The sequence below is a fragment of the Solea solea genome, chromosome 15 (assembly GCF_958295425.1).
Source record: "Solea solea chromosome 15, fSolSol10.1, whole genome shotgun sequence".
NCBI lineage: Eukaryota > Metazoa > Chordata > Actinopteri > Pleuronectiformes > Soleidae > Solea > Solea solea.
Genome location: NC_081148.1, coordinates 11,594,677 through 11,615,384, shown reverse-complemented (window position 1 = coordinate 11,615,384; position 20,708 = coordinate 11,594,677). Strand labels below are relative to the sequence as shown.

At 42.9% G+C, this 20,708-nt stretch overlaps 1 protein-coding gene across 2 annotated transcripts in view; it reads right to left on the bottom strand.

The window, feature by feature from the left end:
• Positions 1–706: 706 nt before the first annotated feature.
• Positions 707–20,708, bottom strand: part of LOC131474031 (inositol polyphosphate-5-phosphatase A) — a 133,095-nt gene continuing 113,093 nt past the window's right edge. Inside the window, exons 12-16 of one of the 2 annotated variants that reach the window (XM_058651749.1) lie at positions 18,315–18,388; positions 7,448–7,559; positions 3,601–3,669; positions 2,600–2,687; positions 707–2,308 (exon numbers count right to left, since the gene is read on the bottom strand). In XM_058651749.1, the coding sequence (XP_058507732.1) occupies positions 2,607–2,687; positions 3,601–3,669; positions 7,448–7,559; positions 18,315–18,388 (336 nt within the window). In that variant the 3' untranslated portion in view covers positions 707–2,308; positions 2,600–2,606. The remainder of the gene's footprint in view (positions 2,309–2,599; positions 2,688–3,600; positions 3,670–7,447; positions 7,560–18,314; positions 18,389–20,708) is intronic. The other variant, XM_058651748.1, reaches the window with a different exon arrangement.

The window sequence follows — 20,708 nt, the reverse complement described above, 5'->3', positions numbered from 1 at the left end:
AATTATCAATATGGACTGATCTGCAAATGCTTCATCGTGATAACTTTTCCTTTCCAGCCCCAATGAAAAGTTAAAAGAGAATATTAATAGCCGACAAACAGGTTTATATAAGAAACATTAACAGCAATCTTTTTTTATAATATGATCAATCTGCTTTAAGTCCCTTAAAGACTAGTGTAGTAATGCATCCTTTAAAAAAACCTAAATAATAATAGTAACAATAATAATAATAAATGCATGTATAATGTTCTTATTGTGTCGTTCTAGGTAAAATGAGGACAAATAGTCATTGAGCTCTAACGGTTTTTTATTGCTTGAGAACTGCATCACCTACAGTAGAGGCCAGGCCGTCCAGAAGGGGCTATAGAATAAAATCTCTATCTGCTTTTATAAGATGGAGTGAAGGAAAAAACTGCAGCTTCTACTCCAACAGCATACTCACAAGGACCAGCAGGAACAAAAACAAGCAGGGCTTTTTGTTTGTTTGTTTGTTGTTGTTTTTTTTTGCCTATGAACCAAATCACACAAGACAACACAAACTCTGCAGCAAAAAAGCACAAACATTATCTCTACTCGCAGTGATTTAAGATTTAAAAATTAAATTTAGAAAAATCACGGCAGATCAACCTGACGGCTTCACACAGTCTGAAATCTGTAGTGTTGTAAATGAAATCAATAAAAAGAAACACTGGCGTCTCCGCTCGACCCGCCCCCCCCCACGTAATGCATCAATTATCTGCAGTGAAGGCTACATACAAAACAAATAAAAACTTGCTGCCCCCCAACATTTTAGAGCTTCCCTGCCTTTTTTTGTGTGTTTTTTTTTGTTGCTGCTTTGTTTTGTTTCTTACATTTGATAATCAACACCTTTACTGTCTGACTTAAGGACTTTCTAACTCTGACACACGTCAACTCTGTGTAGAATACTTGGCACTGTAATGCAGTAACAAAAATAGACAAATAAAGTTTACATTTTTTTTTTAAGGATACCCAAGCCTATCTAAATATCACATTCAGAATCATAATATTATAGAAATAAGTTAGAGTAAGAATAATAAGGTGAGAGTGCTGTATGAAATCTTATCTTATGTACTTGCATGGTCTATGGCACTGCTTAAAACATTCTTGGCTAGGCAACAAGTCACTGAAGAGTCCCCCTCCCACCCCGCGCCCCACGTTTCCTCTCCTCTTGCACTGACGAGTCGCAGAGTCACCGCGTCGTCGCCGCTCGGTCGGTCGGTGCACGCGCAAAAACATTTTGGTAAGAATCATAAATTATCTCTTTTTAAAAAGTACAGTATATAAAATGAGACTCAACGGATGTGTCAGGCATGGCAGTGTGTTGTGCACACAACAACAAAAAAACATAAAATAAAATAATAATATATATGTATGTATATAAATTGTTGAAATAAAATGAAACAAAACAAAAGAAAGTCTATTCCAACAAAGGGACCACAAAGTTTGGTCAGAAAAAGAGAACGGCACTACAACCATCAACAACTCTATGTTATATACTATACAAATAAACCTAACAATATAGATATACAACTTTTTTTGCATTGCACTTTTCATATATATATATGTATATATATATATATATATATGTCTTTTTTTTTGTTTTAAAACACCTTACATACTGTATGGAAAAGTATCCTCTATACATAGAGGCATACCTAAAAAAAAAAAGTAGTATATGGTGTCTAAAAGGATGTAGTAGGACTGATTTGAATTAGAGTTTTGGCAACGAGGCTGTGGCGTGGAAAAGAGTGAGTCATCTGTCCGTCCGTCCGTCCGTGTGTCCTGCTTTTTCTTCTCTAGGGAATGGGGGTTGCATGGCAACGGTGAGGTCAACGATGTGTGTGTCTTTGACTGGAGTCCCGGAGCCTTCGGTGCTCGTCCACATCTCAGCGAGTGTTTTATGGAGAGGGAGAGAGAGAGAGAGAGAGAGAGAGAGAGAGAGAGCAAGAGAGAGAGAGAGAGAGAGGGAGGGAGAGAGAGAGAGAGAGAGAGAGCAAGAGAGAGAGAGAGAGAGAGAGGGAGGGAGAGAGGCTCCGCTTTCCGTGTTTGTATGAATGAGGTGTCAGGACAACTGCAACCGGTCAGCACTGCTGAAAAAAGTTTGTCTACGTTCTTCAGTGTACGATTGTGCAAAGTGTGTGTGCGTGTTTCTCTGTGTGTGTGTGTGTGTGCGTGTGTGCGTGTGTGTGTGTTTCTATGCGAGTGTGTGTGTATCCTGTTTTGTTTCTCTGGTGTTCTCACAGAGGTGCTTCACGAAATATGTTCTCTCCCTTTTGGCAACACTTTCCTGTGGAAAGAAAGAAGAAAGAAAGAAGAGGAAAAGTTTTACTCCTATAATTCAGTGAGAGTGTCAATGACCTGATGGCCACGCACAAGTTCACACATGAGATGCAGTTATAGTTTGTCAGTAAATATCTTTTTATTTCAATTTTTTTTTTCCCCCCACTGGTGACGTTTTATTCTGGAATAAAACTCTGTGAAAAAAGTGATGGCGTAAAATCAAGCAAACGCAAAGCAAACAATAGCAACAATGAGGTTTATGGGAATTATGAGAAAGGAAAAAAAAAATCATATTTACCACGATATCACTGCACCACACAACACTTGTGCTTATTTGCATTAGGTTTACCTGCCCCCGCTGTTATTCGGAAGGACAGGAAGACAGGCTGGAAGAGGGAGACAGACAGAAAGTTAGAGACAACAAGTGGAAGACTTTATTAATGCTCTGTGGGACCATCCCTCACTCTTCCCATCTCTGAGCACCTCTGACACACAGGTTAAACTCACATACCACGGCCCGGCATTTTTGTGCCCATGTGCTAACAACATCGGACATTTTTTTAAACATAGCCAGCTGTGACTTTAGCAGCAGCGTGTGGTTCTGCTGCCGCCTTAGGGTCACCTCGCAAACACACACTAGCGCCTCTATCACACTCGGCGATGATGAAAGACCTGACTTAAGGCGCCTGTCTTTTGAGTCTGACACGGCGGAGACTGAAGCAACAGTGTTCAGAGAGAACACAGTGCAGCGACCTCTCCCCTACTTTGAAAGCTTCTTCCTTAAATGACTGTTAACGCTCACTTTACAAATCTGAAATAAAGCTGCTGCTAAGTGAGTTGGAAATCAATTAAAATGAAGCAATTAGGCTGCAATTTAATCATTCTACTTTTTTAATTATCTCCCCATTCAAAAAATTCAACAGTAGTTTATATTAAGGTGGTATCTCCTGGTAAAGATACGACTTGTTTGACATCTATAACAGTAAATATTGAAAAAAAAAAATCTACATATGAGTCAGAAAAGTTGCAATTAGACTTAGATTTTCACTTAAAATAGTCACTTTGTCATTTTAAGCATTGATGAGAGGGCTGAAGTGGTTCAAACTGCATTTACGTTGCTGGAATATTAACATTTGCACCAACACAGAGGAGAATAACAGGCCTTAAAACCTCAGTACTATTATATTTGCAGATTAGATGCAAATGTGGTGAGAACAGTCTTTCCTGAGTTTATTGACAACAGCACAGACGACAATGTGACACAGTGAGTGAAGACGTGGGCAGAGCCCCTGTTGTTACCTTGTGGTCCCCCATGCAGACATTGGGCCCAATGTTATCGTAGACTACAGACTTCTCTTCGTTTTCAGGCTGCAGAGACACAAAACCACAAAGTTTTTGTAATGCAAAAAAAACATGTGTGTGTGTGAAGGAACCGCGCCGCACTGCCACACACACACACACACAGACACACACACAGTGATGCACAGTCAGCAGCACTGTGTTAGTGTTTACACAGTGCAGTCATTACAGGCTTGTATCACATTTGATGATACATTCACGGATGAGCAATCAATGTACAAGCTACATTAAACACAATTAGCAGGATAATGTTGTACCTTTCAAAATAATATAAGACACAGAATGTGTTGTTAGACAGAGGAACGGCAGTGTTTTAAAGTGCCAGAACAAAACTCGTTGCGTCCCAGTATTTACTTGTGACTCGACCGCGGTCACAGCAGAATTATTATTATTTGTAGGCACAAAAGACGAGTCAGTGACCACATGAACACATTTGAAGTACACAGGTGAACTCCTTGTACTGAATGTGTTACTCTTGCAGAGCAGCAGCACCACATGCAGGTATCCAGCGGAGTGACTGCACCACTGGAAAGTCTGCAAGTTTTTAACTTTGAAACTTGTGAGCCGCGCGCTGAAGACAAATGAAAAGCGGGAGTGATTCACAAAGTGGGCATTTGCCTCTCTCGATCAAATACACTCCCAGTGTAATCTAAGCGCCTATCTGAGAGAATCGTGTTCCAATATCACTTCCTGCGCACAAAGAAGCCGTTACCCACTCATACATGAATCTGCAGACTGGAGAATAAATCACACTTGTCTGGTTGAACTAAAGACTTTTTAAACAGCCCGCCCCCAACCCCCATGTATGCACGCACGCACGCACGCACACACACACACACACACACACACACACACACACACACACACACACGCACAGAGGATGGTGGCTGGGTGGGTGCTACTAGTTGTGTCTCCGTGATCTGCACTGGTGCTTCAGACGAAAGAGCTTGAGAATGAACCATAAAGCAGAATCCAAATTAACTTCAGACCAATCCAGCAGTGGAGCAGGGTCAGCACACGTGTGCCTCCACCTCACTACCTTTCCCAGCGGGCCACGCACTGCCACCTCTCTATTTGTCTGGCAGCCCCCCGCGCCCCCCCCACCTCGACTGCTGCTGCCTCCCACAGCCGCGGATACATTCATCAAACACACACTTGATAATTTACAAAGGCAGCATAAAATTGTGGATTTTCGGGCTGCATAATCTTTAGACAGATAAACAAATTACCCGGGGCCCACCGGCGGAGAGGGAGCGCTCGCTCCACTAAACATTCATTACTGGCGCTCCCAGAGCTGGTGCCGCGCTGCACGGCCAGCGGGCAACCTTTGGCGTGTTAGGGCTCGGCAAGCAGAAAATAACATGATGGCGAGTTAACCGACCGTGCCATGATAGATGACGCCACAGGCCGGGCTGTTTACGGGCCCATGTCTCAACAATCTGTAATGCTCAGAGCCAGAGAGTGTGTGTGCTCAGTGAATCATCAGCCAATCTGCGAACACACTAACCGTTCCACTCTGTCCCTGCATTACAAGCAATTAGCCGGTGCTTGAGGGGAAGAAAAGCAAACAACCAACCAGCTGTGTGTGTGTGTGTGTGTGTGTGTGTGTGTGTACGTGTGTTTTCATAATTCTGACACATTAAACGGTTGAAATAAACTACATGTTATTTTTCAAAATGCTTTATAGTCCGGTTTTTTCTCAGCTTCAGCACAGTAACGGAAGCTTCCGAAAGACGACTGACGTGCCCTCGCCAATGTAAGGATTTGCATCTCATTGTGCTGCTGTGTCTTAATGTTAATCTTAATCACAGGGCAGTTACACACTCACAACACGAGAAAGCGGTGGGTGTTTCTCTGCTGTTTGGATTTCTACGCGTATTTCACAGCGCGCCGTCTGGACCTGAACCGCTCATGGAGGAGTTGCAGCTCAGGAACTGTGTGAAATACGTCGAAGCCTTCACACACTAGACAATTTATACAGTAAGATACAGGAAGCTTGTTTTGAAGTGTTTACAAAGAAACAGGGCCTCCCTAAAATCTTCAAAACTCTCCTAAAGTTCATCCTGTCCAAAAGCGTGCAGATTTGGGGACGAGGTAAATTGGACACTCACACTCACACCTACGTTCAAATTGAACGTAGGTGTGAGTGTGAGAGTGGATGGTTGTTTGTCTCTATGCGGCGCTGTGATGGGCTGGCGAGCTGTCCAGGGTTTACCCTGCGCCTTTCGCTTTATGTCAGCTGGGATTGGCACCAGCGACCCCCGCGACCCTCATGTGGAGGATAAAGCGGCAGACGATGGATGGATGGATGGAAGCACCGATGAAGGACTGTTTTTCCTGCTCACTTTAACTGAAATGACTAGAATACAGTGCAGTCACTGAACTGTAAAGGAGGAAATGTAACTACTAGGCCCATCGTATGTAGATTTCCACCTTTGTGCATTCGTATAAACTGCCCTGTAATATAATAATAGCCAGCAGCTTTGTTGTCCTGGTGTGTCTGCGGAGTCGCAGTGACAACAGCAAACAAGAAAGACCAGGAAGGAATTTCTCATTTGTGGCAGACAAAAGAGAGCCAAACTTCCTGAGCGGCCTCCTGCTGTGGCGTGCTACTGTACAAAACACTGCTGCATTTCTTTCACACACATTAACAGATGAAAGCTTGTGTGCTCCAGCCCTACAAACACTCTACGGTCAAAGTTGAGTTTACTGGCTAATAATCCAGAATTAAAGGCTCAACAACATCAACTGGTGTTTTGTTGTCACAGAAGCTCTTTCTTAATATAAAATGCAGATTTCGGTGCCTTTTCTGGTGTAATGCTAGGGAGGCAAGGAAGGGTTTTCCACTTCATCTTTTTAAGTTCTGAAATAATATAGATAATATAGCGACAGCTATAACCAAGTTACTGGCTTTGATGCTGCTTTCTGCTGGATCCAGAGCATGCGTGACATCCAATCTGACACACGAGAGGAGAAGAGAGGGTTCACAAACCCACATCTCTATGCGCTGATTTAGGTTTTAAGAAAAGTCTGCATAATCCGACAAACAAAGTAGTGAGTCAAGATTGAACAGACTGAAGCGCAGGAGGACGGGGGAGAGGAGAAGACAGAGGCAGCAGATTGGCTGGAGTTTACAATGGATTTGCAGCCGAGTGCGGTCCTGCAGGTTTCAGCTGGAGACAGAGCTGGTGGTTTTATGAAGAAAATGGGGCCCACTGGAACTCTATAAGTCTGGGATATATATACTGCTCGGGTGGACCCGCGGCTCAGCTCTCCAAATTAATATTCAAATATTCAAAAGACACCTCATCCTTCCATCTGTGAAGTGACAGAGGACGGGGGAGAGTAATGCGGATCAAGGACGATGGAGTTGGAGAAATGAAGAGCGAGCGAAATACAGACATCTTCACATTAGCCGAGGGAGGAGTCGTGGTGTTTATGTCAGAAAAAAAGGGTCCAGTTAAATGCACATTATGTCATTTCTGGGAATTGCTGTCCGGGGAGAGTTTCAGCAGAAGAACGCACCGTACACAGCAATCTATTAGTGAACAAATACACAATAAAATGCAAAAACAAAAGACAACACAGTGTCTAACTAGGAACACCAGATATTTCCTTCCTTACTCAATGTTTTATAGAGGTTTTGCCCCAGAAATTATAGCTGTGTTTGTTTGGAGAGGGTTAGAAAGTGTGTGTAGGCGGTACGTGATGTTGCCTGTTCTGGAGCAATGAGAAAATGACATTTTAATCCATAAATGTTACACATTATATCATTAAGTCTCTTTACCTTTAGGACCAGGTCTCTGGCAGAGGGAGACATTAGGATTCGGTCACACCAGGCAGGGCATCTGGTGTTCATGTACTGCTTCCCCTGACTGCTGTCTTCACTGTATGGATAACTGCAGAGACACAAAAGCAACACGCGTTCAGAAAGTCACACTATAAATATCTCCGGTCATTTACGATGGTTTAAATGGTATCCAGGTAATAAGGGACTTTATATTCTAGCATAGTAGCGCACAAAGAACACATTACTATAGGGAAGCCCATAAGGAAAAGCAATAAATATGATCCATGGGAATCAACAGGGCTGCAGCGGAGTAATAAATAAGAGACGTCACGTCAGCTGCCTTATCTCACAGACAGAGATCAAAATGTTTTCCTGAGAAAACAGGAGGTCCATTAGTATGACCGATCATCTGAGTAATCTCTTGAATCAACACACATGGATTGCTCAATCAGAGCAGTCTTTCTCTGCCAACTGCACAGGTTGGGAGTGTGTGTGTGTGTGTGTGTGAGTGTGAGTAAGAGACAGAGGAAAATAAAAATGAAGAAAGAATGAGAGCGCTTCTTCAGGAGGAGTGGGCCAGAGGGAGATTCAGTTGCCCATATGTATAGCTACATCCCTACACGGTCATCAAAAACAGATTAGGTGCTGCGGCAAATGGCCAAGAGAGAGATTGTGTCTTGGAACAGCAGGGAACAATCGAATGATTTAAGCGGCGGCAGCGCCGGAGTCGAGCTGGGGAGCCATTGAGCTGATACAGATTTACATTGTTGAGAATTCAATTTGCCCCTTCGACTCATCAAAGTGCTTCAGATTTACACGCCACCAATCCAATTTGTTTTGCGGCGCTCATCAGGATGTAAGACTGGGCTTACATACTGTAATACCAATCCAATTTGCTCCTTCAGTGCCACACGTGCTAACCGTAGCATAGCACAGAGTGCCTCCTCTTTGAGGACAGTGGTATTCTAATGATAAAATAAACACCGGCTGCTGCTGCTGATGCTGCTGCTGATGCTGATAGTACCGATACTACTGAATGTGGTAGTAAGAGAGATGCAATTTGGGTCTAGAAATCAATTTCAACCTTGGGATTTGAGTAATGATGGGTGGATTAAATGTTCAGCATCTCACTAAAAACACAACAATGCAGCCTGACTCACAAATGATATCAGAGTGATTTCACATCGGTTGTGTCTGACACAAAATGTTCTGGCAATCCACCTGATGCCAAGACCAACCATGTGAAAGATCATTGTTGATATCCTTACTTCAGTGTGCAATATATGTGAATATTTCCAATTCATTTCTCACACATTATGTTTTCATGGAATCAAAGACGGTTGAGAAAAACTATTAGAATGTCGTGCACGTGTGACTTTATTGCAAATAAAGCCGAGTACATGATGACATCAGGAGTAAAGGGATTTTCCAAAGCACTAAACTCAAAGTAAAACCACACATCATGTGGGCATTCAGGAAATACAGAGACACACGTGTTATATGTTTATATACAAGCCAAAAAAAGCACCATATCAAAGCTACATACCACTCATTGGACAGGTAAAATGGTGGCTTATTAACAATCAAACATGTGAACAATTAGCATAGCTTTCATATGTCATATTCTTCATTGCAGGTCACTTAAATCTTGACTAGAACTGCCCTGTCAAATAAACTACGTATAAAATATAAGAATAACTTTAATTTTGAAATTTTGAGATGAATGAAACGGAATTAAGTGAATTAAAGTTTTGGGGCAAGTATTTTCCCCTTAAGTCAAATTCTTTAAAAGGCAAATGGTGTGCAGAGATTATGGAACCTGCGGTGTATACATACAAAGAAATGTGATGACATACAGTAGAGGGTGACCATTCCTCTTAAATAATGAACATACAGTATCTGTGAGTCTGTTTATGGCAGCCTGTGTGTTTGGGGTTAAGGCTGGGGCACACACACACACACACACACATGCATACAGAGAGAGCCCCCCCACCAGGTGTACAAACAGACCTGCTGAGATCTACTTAGAGAAGTTCCCTGCCTCCAATTAGCATTAATAGCACTTAAACCATGGGGGAAATGCATGGGGGTTTTGGTATGCTAATCAAAGCGATCCTGGGATAAAAGAGAGGGAATAAGGGCATGCAGAATAGGATGAGTGACACACACATAGACCGGGTGGCAGAAGAGAGCGGATAAAGATGGATCAGACAGAAAGAGGCAGGTTGACAGTGAAAGAGAGCAAAGCCTTCAAAGGGCCTGTGGAGCTGCTTGACTTCAGGGTGGCCTGAATACTTGTGGCCTGAGGGATGGTGCCTGTCCTTTAACAGCCTGTGAACAATCCTCCTATCAGGAACTCTGTTATAGCTTTATTGACTAACAAGCTGGGGTCATTTTGGTGTTAAAGAGATTGAGAGAAAATCAAGTTTCCCCCCTCACCTCCTTCAAACAATGAACTCCCGGGCTGATAGCAAACTTCCCAAAGCACTTCAACTACAAACCTTTACTATCATTCAGTCATTTTTGATGACAGCCAGCCATTGTAAAAGCTGATTAAAAATACCCAACAATGGCCATTAAAGGGCCATTCCCTGTTTCGTGTATAGGCAAGTATAGGTCGCCCCCCCCCCCCCCCCCCCCCCCCCCTTTCTGTTTCACCACACCCTCCATCGGCTCCAATATAGATAACAGGTTTAAATGCAACAGCAAACAGCGGAATGGCACACATGGGGCCAAAATGATTAATGTGTCTGATTAGCGAGCTCACAAACTTATCGCTCCCAGCTCATATCAGACACTTGGCCACAGTAAGACTAACTACACTAATTAATGGGCCAAGTCCAAGACTTGTCCAACACTTGTGTATCTACAGATCTACACAATGCATGATTTGCTCTTGGGTTCCCCCCACAGTTAGTAAACGGAATTGTTTGTTACAACTGTCGTAAAATATATGTCATGCTAACATGAGCAGTACTTCTAATGTACAAAAAAACAAAACATGTCTTTAGACCAGGCGCCTATGTTATTTTATTTCAAATATATTTAGAAATGAACCCCCCCCCCCCCCCCCAAAAAAAAACCAAAACAACGACATGCTTTAGTTTGTGCTTTCAACCTGGCTTATATTACCTATCACTCATTGTATACATATTGTTTGAATCACTTGATTTATGAACAGGACGGACGAGAGGACTCCAATAACACGGCCTGACACTTATGCAGTAAAGTAGAACGTCGTAGTTCTTTGTGTGGCACAGATCCAAAACCAGGAGTCACATCGTGCCAGCACAGGCGATGACGACCTGCCCGGGCTTTGACAGAGGTGACATTCACCCAGTTGTAAGTTCATGCACGATCAAATACTCTCGACTTGTACTGGTCATTCTAAAACCCGTGTGGATCATTTTGTTCAGCCAAGAGAAATGTGTTCGTCATTGTCGTAGGACTCCGATTCTTTTTGTCACACGATGTAGGGAAACAATATTACCTACTGTATATAAATATACAGTTACAGAGCATAATACAGAGTATTTATTGATTTATTGCAACCTCACACATTCCTCTGCCTGTTAACCACCGCACACAATAAACTAGAATTCAAATGTGGTTGTTTACTGTGTTCACAAGATGAGCATATTTACAATGTTTCTTTGATAGTTTAAGACTTCCATGTTTTATCCGCGATTGATCCCGACACAATTACAAGTTCACTAGTTCCACTTGAATGTAGCAATAGACAGAGTGAATAACAAGCTGCTTGGTAGTGGCAGAAAGCTCAGTGTCCAGCTGAGGTTATATGTTTTTGTTTAGTGTGTTAGAGACTTAGTTAAGCTACTTATTTATTATCAGATTCAGATGCTGAATTTTATATGGTATTGTATTGTTTATTTTGAATGCTGTCTCAGTTGCCGCTGGTGCACAACTGTCTATTTTGATAAATAACAATTCAGTTCATGTATGATATGTTCATTTGTTCCATTTTGTTTTATAAAGTTAGGAAAGTAATGTTTAAGTCAAGTCTGATGCATTCAGTCATTTCCACATAGGTATCGGATCGGTATCAGGTATCGGCAGATACCCAAAGCCCAGGTATCAGAAATGAAAAAGTTACATTTTGGTATAAGTTAGTTAAAATGATTACATAATACTGACATATGACTTCATACATCATAAAACAGATTGCAGGATTAAACTGTGACATATAATCTGTCTCTTTGAGAAAGGTTTCTGTGAGTCACCAGTGTGGAATAATGACACTGCTGATGGTCTGATGACTAAAATATTTATCATGGGTCTTTTTCTCTATATCACTGCTGTTTACAGTCTTTTACAACTACCAACCTCTTGTGTGGGGCTGACGCAAGAACACGGTTGACCTGCTTGCTCCCCTGCTCCTTTGTGTTGCTGACCACATCTCGGATGATACATGTGTGTGTGTGTGTGTGTGTAGAGTCGCAGACTGAAACCCACCAGCACCCATTCAGAGCTCATTCATTCATGCTTGGTTTGGGGTTTAATGTTTGACTTGGCTGCTGACACATTACTCACATGTGTTCCAGCCGGTATCAGTTTGTTTGTCGGACGATGTGTGCGCAAGCCCTACCTGTAGTGTGTCACCCAGCAGAGGGAGAGGCTGCCGCGAGATACCTTACTGTATTTTATGAGCTACTGAATCTAAACACACACACACACACACACACAGTAGATTTGTAAAACACTGTATGTGTGTGTAGGCCAAACTATCAATCAGATACAACCAGATATAGTAACTGGATACTATTATTATTATTATTGTTATTATTGATCTAACAGTTCATGGTCTCTCGCTTCTCTATCTGGACATTTCTTTCCTCCCATCCCAGAAGGTCTAAGTAAATATCTAAGTACTATAATACGATCTTGAACTTACTGTTCATTGAGATGATGGGTGGTATAATTTGGCACAACACAAGAAATGTTTTACAAAATAAAATTGCAGACAGCTCCAAGCCAGAATTCTCTCCACATGTGCACAAACTGTATTTCCCAATCAAAGGCTATTACCTTGTTAGCGTAGTGACAAATGAGACAACTCATTTGTATTTAATGATGGCAATATAAGCTGTAATAGAGATATAGAAGTTAGCGATAAGAGCCATAGTATCAGCAACACAGGGTCAAGAGTCATTAGACGTTGGAGTGGCCAACGCTTGGCTGGCATTGGCCAGAATGTCAGAAACTGAGGGTTTCGAACAACTCGCTGCCTCTGCGGTTCTGTTTGTTTGCCGTTGTCAGGGGAGGCTTGGCAACACATACACACACACACACACACACATACACAAATTCAAAAAGATCAGCCAAATGCTATCAATAAAGCTGGATGTTTGCTTCAGTTTGTCGAGCAGGGAGGCTCACAGGCACAACATTGGCATAGTGCAGTACAAACAGAGTGAAATGCCATCAATAGCTCATGGCTTACAGCCTGCTGGGCTTCAGCGATGACATGTTTCTGCCTTTAGTCGCTCTAACTGAACACAGGAAGACACAGATGGCATCCGTCTGATGCTCTCCATGTAAGAGGCCTTTTACACAAAGCCTCCCACTCGCTGGCATCATCTCCGACAAGAGGCAATGACACATGACAGTGGACAATCTTCGGCTATTATCGTCACAATGGCCCCTCATCATTTTCACGGGCTCTCCAGTAGTTAGAATGATGGATGCGCAGATGGTTGTAAAACAATGCTCCCGTTCAGTAGGATCTGCCTGTAACGCTGGCTCCTGCGGACACACCGAGCCACACGCCAACGGCGGCTCAGACGCAGCGCTATATGGACAATCACTGATGTTAAACAACCTCTGCGGGGCTCCTTAAATGGAGTCACGAGCCTCAACTCCAGTACTGCATGGCCGCTGACAATGCAGAGAACAAGAAGCCTCCTTCATATAGGATGCAAACAGTGGGACTGTGGGAATAATGTAATCACAGTGAAATGCACATGGAGAGAGGGTGACATCATTCATACAGGCCTTCAGAGGCTAAGCGTGTTGTGGGTAGATTGTTGTTGTAAGAACAAGGACAGTCACTGTGTACAAGAGAGCTATCAGTGTGCGTACTTCCTATGAGCTCAGGAGGACTTCTCCACTGCTCTAATTATTCACTCCTATGTACTTATTAGCAGTAATTGAGGAGCTGGCAAGTGGCCACGTGTCACTAAGATTTTTCCCTCATTTGAAGGACAAAGTCATTCTGCCTGGCATCAGCTCTCAAACCTGCCTGTTCCCTCTTTTTGAACCTGTAAATGGTTGTAGCGTTTCGCTTATAGACTGTGTATAAATGGACATAGTCTCAGCCCAGGAGTGGGACAGAAGTACGCATTTGACTCAGTTAACAGATCCGTTTGACTGTTCGTCGATGGGAGAATTAGTGCAACTCTCACATAATGTATACACATTTTCCTGAAGATTTAATGGTCTCAATCACAGCTTTCACCACATGTCAATTTTCGCAAATGATGTTCCCCTTTAGAGGAAAATAGCTGATTAAATATGACATATGCGGGTGGAAACCAGTGTGATGGACAGCTGGCATTGTCCAACAGATGCCTGGTAAAGGCAACGGAACGACTTCATCTAGGGCTGCAAAGATTAGTGGACACAGTCTACAACATTGATTATTGAAATTCCTCAACACATCATTTAATTGTTAAAGTGTCGCCAGCCTGCTCACTTAAAACACTGCCAAACTGCCTCAAACCATTTTCAATAACTGTAATTCACTATTGGAAGTGTTGCGGCAGTAAGCGTATATTTCCTAATGTACACCAACTGCATTCTGATCCAATGAAGATGAATTTTATGAAAATCACAATAATGACTCCCCTCACTGGATGTAATCCTGTTATTACATGACCTCTTAGAAAGAAAACTCCATTCTTTGAGCTCAATGCATGTAACGTTACACTGTCTCCTTCTCTCCATATATATTTATGTTAATATAAGAAAAAGCAACAGTCCGTTACGCTTAACAACAGTCTGTTATACAGAAAGAACAGACAGCTGAGAGTAAACCAAGCTGTGTAATACATGTTTGTAAGAGCAGTGCATTAAAGTGCTTTTTTTGAGTGTGTTGATGTTACTAGTGTTTATTCTGAATAGACAGATATAATCATGACTAATCAACAAATCAAAAAAATTATAAACCGCTTAGTCTGTAGGCGTAACTACATCCATTTGTATGTATAGGCTATGGTTTCTCTGCAGGGGACTCATTGTAAATTTAAAGTGTTATTGGAGGATATAACAGGCCAAAATTGTTTAATTTCATGTAGAAAATCAAGGTCCATGAAGTACCATATGGTTCCTTGCCTATCAAAAAATAGTACATACAAAAATATACTAGAAAAACACAAATGAAGTGAAAGAAACATTATTTTAGGACATTTTAGAACAGTGCTTCCCAATCCTGGTCCTCAGGGACCCATGTATTGCATTGTATAGATGTCAAACTGTGCCAACGCACCTAATTGATTTCATCAACTTTCAGTTTCGAGTGTCGCAGGCCTCCGCTCATCGGTCAAGTTTCACGATGACGCTGATTTCTGTGATGTAGCCGGTTCAATCCACGTGTTTCTAAGATCTTGCGGCAATGCACAGTAACGCAGTTTCGGATGTCTGTGAGAAATTACCACATAAAGTTCTTTGATAAAGGGTTAAGGGTTAATAAACGTAAGCTAACATGCCGACACTGGTCTCGGGGAGCTTCCCAAACAGTGAAGACAAAACTGTTCATGTGTCTGTCTCCTTGTTGGCTTCACCTCCTGACCTCTAGGCCACACAATCTGCTCTCGTCCTTGTTTCCAAGTCTAGACTTGTCAAACACATGGGGCTGGAGCCATGCTGTTAGGTGTAACACCTTGCCATCGTTCTATATGTGCTTGAACACAGGTTCAGTTACGCAGAGGAATAAATAGGAAATAGAGGACATAGAAAAGTTGTTGAGGACCAAATTCTTTTAAAAATCCAAGGAAACGCAAATTCTCTTTTCCATGTAGCTGCAAGTGTCTGCAAGCTACATGGAAAAGAGAATTTCCATGTTTGTCATGCTTAAAAATATCCACAATGACATATCTGTAAACATGCAAAAAAAGAAACCTGTAATGTTCATAGTCAGAACCCAGATATTGGCCCTCCATGTTCACAAACTCCGTCATGGGACAGCAGCCTTCATTGAATCCCCCTCCTCCTCCTCCTCCTCCTACGCCCATCTTATTCCTCCCACCACTGCAGCACAACTTCCACACCATGTCGCTGCCATGAAATCACTCATGATTTGTCCGTTGATGGAGTTGCACCACTGGTCTGATGTCACTCAAAACCTCCCTCAAAGCCCATTCCCAGTAACCATGTTTCAGGTAGAACGCATTCATCCATTGCTCCCTCATTGTCCACTGCATTTCCCCCTGAAGCTTGTGGCTCCGATTCAATTTTTGCATTGATCTCGAGCAAAATAAGGCCAAAGAAATCAGATAAGGGGAGTACTAAAAGCTTTCCGCTAAATCAATCAAAATACATGAATAAGTTACTGTTGTCTTAGTACGTTTTAGGGGATATTACCTTTGTTATGCCATTCCAAATATGACATCAAAAGTACCATAATGCATCGTAAAACTTACCATAATTTCCAGTCAAATGGCCGCGCCGTAGCTTACGTAAAGATAAAGACATAATGGCTGGTTGTACTCTCATACATTACCCGTGATGGAGAGAAATTGCGTCTAAATAAACGGTTTCTGATGAATCGACTCATCTATTCTCTAACAGAACGCTGCCTTTGGAAAACCATACATGGGCTCCTGTGTCCGACTCTAAGGACGCGCATAAGCCGACTGGCTCCAGGTCCAACTGTGACAAGGCCGAGGCAAATTCCTCACCTCAGTGCCCAAGTACTTAGACTTGTCACGGCCAACTTTGACAGACGCCTTCTTGAAAGTAAAAGAGATGCGCCTTTCACAGCTTGGAGCTTCCCGCAGCAATGCAGGGGGAATCATTCATGTCTACGTATGTACGGAGACAGAGATGCATGCCTTCCAACCGTGGACGTCCATACCAAAAAATTAATGATTTGCTGTAGTTACCCAATTAAAATATAAAGCTGTCGACAGATGTTTTTTTTTCTTTCTCTGTGCTGTGGCTGCAGCTCCATGTGTATGTTTATCAGTCACTTTGTTGTCCACCTCAGTTCATCCTTGACAGCGTGTCTCATTTTGTAGCAACTTCTTAACCGGCACTGGACAACGGGCGGAATTAACTTGCAGATGAAATGTTTGTGACTATTGATTTATAGATTTGAACTAAAGTGAGCCGTGTCTGTGTGTCAGTGAGGGTGTGCTCCGACGGCCTGCATTAAAAAGAGTAATAACCCCACAGATGGCGAGGGGGCCGGTCCGGTGCAGGCTATGTGATGGAGAACAATCCTTGAAGCTTGAGAGCTCAAGGAGCACAAGGCAGACCAGACAGGGGGAGGGGCACCACTATGTATGCATGCATGTATGTATGTATGTATGTGAGAAGTGGGAGGGGGGGGGGGTGGGGGGGGGGGGGGGGTTGTTTAAGTTTAACTAGGCCACTGCTGCCCATTACAAGGCTGACAACGTGGTTTGTTCCACACACACAAGACCAAATCAAATTTCATATGCTGCTCTGGGGGGTTTCATCTATTTGATTCATCATCACCTCAAGTATGTGGAAACCATTTGCATTCTTCCACTGCAGCACATTCATTCCTCCCTGTGGAGAGATGATTCAGTATTATGTGAATAGGTGCAAAAGTCAGCCGGAGTAAAAGGACAATAAATCCACCTGTCACTTATGCAAAGTGATGTAAATGGGGTCCTTGATTAAGACACAGAGTCATTTAAAAAACAGGGACTGGGAGAACCTTGACACACGCTCACTCTCTCTCTATCACGCACACAGATACACATTTTGATAGGTGTATGTATTTCAAGTCGTCCTCGCTCTCTCTCTCTCACACACACACACACACACACACAACACACACACACACTCAAAATCCCCCACCACCCTGCGCCTGCCACTAGAGCAGTTTATCAAGTAATTATTGTTTGATTACAGCGTTTCATTATCTGCACTGATTGAGTCACAACCGCCGGCAAAGGTCAAGCACCATTAACGCGCTGCTCCCGAAACATATTTCCACGCCGGGCCGCATGTTTGCCCTCCCTCAACTCTGAAAGGGCTAATTGCAAATGCATTTGTTTGAGGAAGAGGAGCGGCGAGGAGACCACCCGCTCCCATCTCCCCCAAGTCCCACTGAGACAGAATACCAATCCAGCTCAGAGCCAAAGCACGGCGACAAACACAACACACGTAGCACATATACGCCGATACACATGGGAGCAGTTTGGAGCCACATCCAATCATGATTTAACAACTGATAGCCATCAAGCACAAAGCACTCGATTTCATGAAACCGTTTTGGACAAGAAGGGAGGTGGCTGACGCGTAATCTCAATCAACACATGACACAGGCCCTCATTCCATCATTTACACACTGTCCACCGAAGTAAAACACCTTTCATTTCAAATCTAAAATGAAAATGTTTTTGTTAGAAATAGAAGGATTACATTTTCTTAAAAAGTTGACCCTCTCAGCTCCTGATATTACAAGAGACATATGGTTTAAACAGGAAAACAATGATTCTGTCATTGATGTTGCAGCAAAAACCTGGGAAAAGTTATTATTAGGCGCTAATATCATCACCCAACAGTCATGTTAATACATGAAGTATGAAAAAGGGCCAGAGACCGGTGCTGGGTTGCAGATGTTAGTCGTAGTGTGAATGCAAAGTTGTCATACCTGGGCGGGAATGAAATCTCCAGTTCATGCAGCCGATCCTTGAACACCGACAGCTCTTTGTCAAACTCTAAAAGCTATGGGAAGGAAACAGAAAAAGGGAAACAAGTTTTAAATATTGTTTGCTTGTTTATTTTAACCACATGTTACAAGACAAACTCCTCTCTCAAAGGTTTTCCCTGTACACACCTTTAAGAAATGAAAACATCCTGATAAATATTATTTGTCATCATTAATATTGTCCACACAGCATGTCATCACCTTTTAAAATTGACTTCAAAAAATGGCAAGGACTTCATCTGACCAGATGATTTGAATCAATCAAACAGTCAATAGTTAGAGGATAGAAAAAAATAAATAAGCCGAACCAAATTGATGAGGATATTTGGGTTTTTTTATTGAGTCACATCCATACACAGCCCAGAATTGACAGCAGTTGTTCTAGCCCTGTGCAACTGGCCCCCCCCCCAGTTGGACGGGGGGGGGGGGGGGGTTGTCTATCTCTCCACACTAGCAGAGCATCCACACACTCTTCATCAATCATGTCTCCTCACCCAGCTGTACTCTCTCACTAGAGTGTACGCACACACGTCCCCCAATTTCCCCCCTTTCACAAAACCCATAAATCATTAGTGAGAAGTGCAATTAGCGGCTCCTTGTACACATTAATTATCTGGGAGATGAACAGGTAGCGCAGGCAACTGCATGACTGCCTCACTGAAAGACTGACAGTGACGTTTCCCAGCAACGCCGGCGTACTTCGTCGTGTAGCCCCGCCCCCTTTTCCCCCCATTCAGACGGGAAGACATCGGGAATGGAGCCGATGTTCAGTTAGTGGCAAATTGGCAAATTGGGCCGTTGTACATGTTTCAAACACCAGGCTACAATGACGGCCTGATGAAGACCTCATCCCGAAGTGAGGCAGCTTGACGTTAATGACATTACATTGGTGTATTACATGCAACAACAATATGTTGACAGATACATGATAAAACATCTGCAAGTAAAATCCGGAAGGACGTTCTCAGAGGCGTGGGAGGAGTGTGTCATATCAATATCATGATATGAAGGTAACTACACTCCTCCATCCACACTGACACGTTTACGCCGCGCGGTCGTCCACACATTGTATTTACAGGCGACGCGTGTAAATAAGCCAACGTCGGGTGTGTGCTCTCGCTGTGACGCTGCATGTTTGTATGTGTGTGTGTGTGTGTGTGTGTGTGATTATGTGTCAGTGGTGTAGAACAGTGGCCATTACTCGCAGGCAGAGGGGGCCTCCCAGACGGAGTCTCGGCGGTTCAGGAGGGCAGATGTGCCGCATTCATCAAACTCACACTGCCGGGGTCACAGGAGAGACTCACACACTGTGGATGAGGGATGGCAGAGCAGGGGATGCAACCCCACGCTCCACTGTACCCCATCCACCCACTGACACCTCCCGCCAGCGCGCGCGTGTGTGTGTGTGTTGTAGTTAGTGTTAATATTGCAAACTGGGGATCTAATCTGATAATTCATCGTGCAGCAAAAAAAAAAAATACACCATTTTTCAAGGATTCTGTTTTATATTATGAATTTATAACATAGAGCCAATCATTTTTGGTACGAGCCACATCTGGCTCTTATGCACAAGAGTTACATTAAAACCTAATGCGTCCTCCCATGACGCTGTGGTATAATGTTGTTATCCAACATCTCCTTCCAAGCCCTAACTGTCAGCGTTGTGATTGTTCACAGACGGTTATCACTTGTCCACCTTGGAGCTGTAGGGCTCACAGGTAATGGAACGTCAGCGAGAGTCATTTGTTGCCCCAGGTTTGTCCTTCAGGCACTGTCTCTTCTCAGGCCTGGTGCAGATTCAAAAAGGGCACTTCCCAAAACCCCAAAAACACTTAAGCCTGTGAGCAAAAGTTCTCCTGTTTGCAGTAAATGCACTGCATGGAAGCCTCTCTCATGATTGTACCCAATTGTAGTCAAAAACAGTGTACTCCCTGCACTTGTTGTGTAAAAGCTATATACTAACACTGAAAACGACACATCCGATGTGCTATGTAGTAATTATTTTTTTTTAAAACATGATATTTGCTTGTGGTTGCTATGATTTGACCACTGCTGTTAAATGGAGGGATTTAGTAATCAATTACCACGATGGTAATAAAGTTTCCTCATTTTTATTTCTTCTTGAATCCCCAGTTACTGACTGAGTGTGTGCAAAATAATGAAACGCAGTCACAAGGTCACAAAGGTGATCAGGTGTTAAATGTGTGTGTGGAGGAGTTATTTAAGAAAATGGAGCATGTGCCGAGTGCTTAGATCAATACCTGACAACTTTCTGTATGTGCGCCAGTATCTCTGTGTCTGTTTACAGGTGTGATTGTGTTTGTTTGAGGTAAAGCA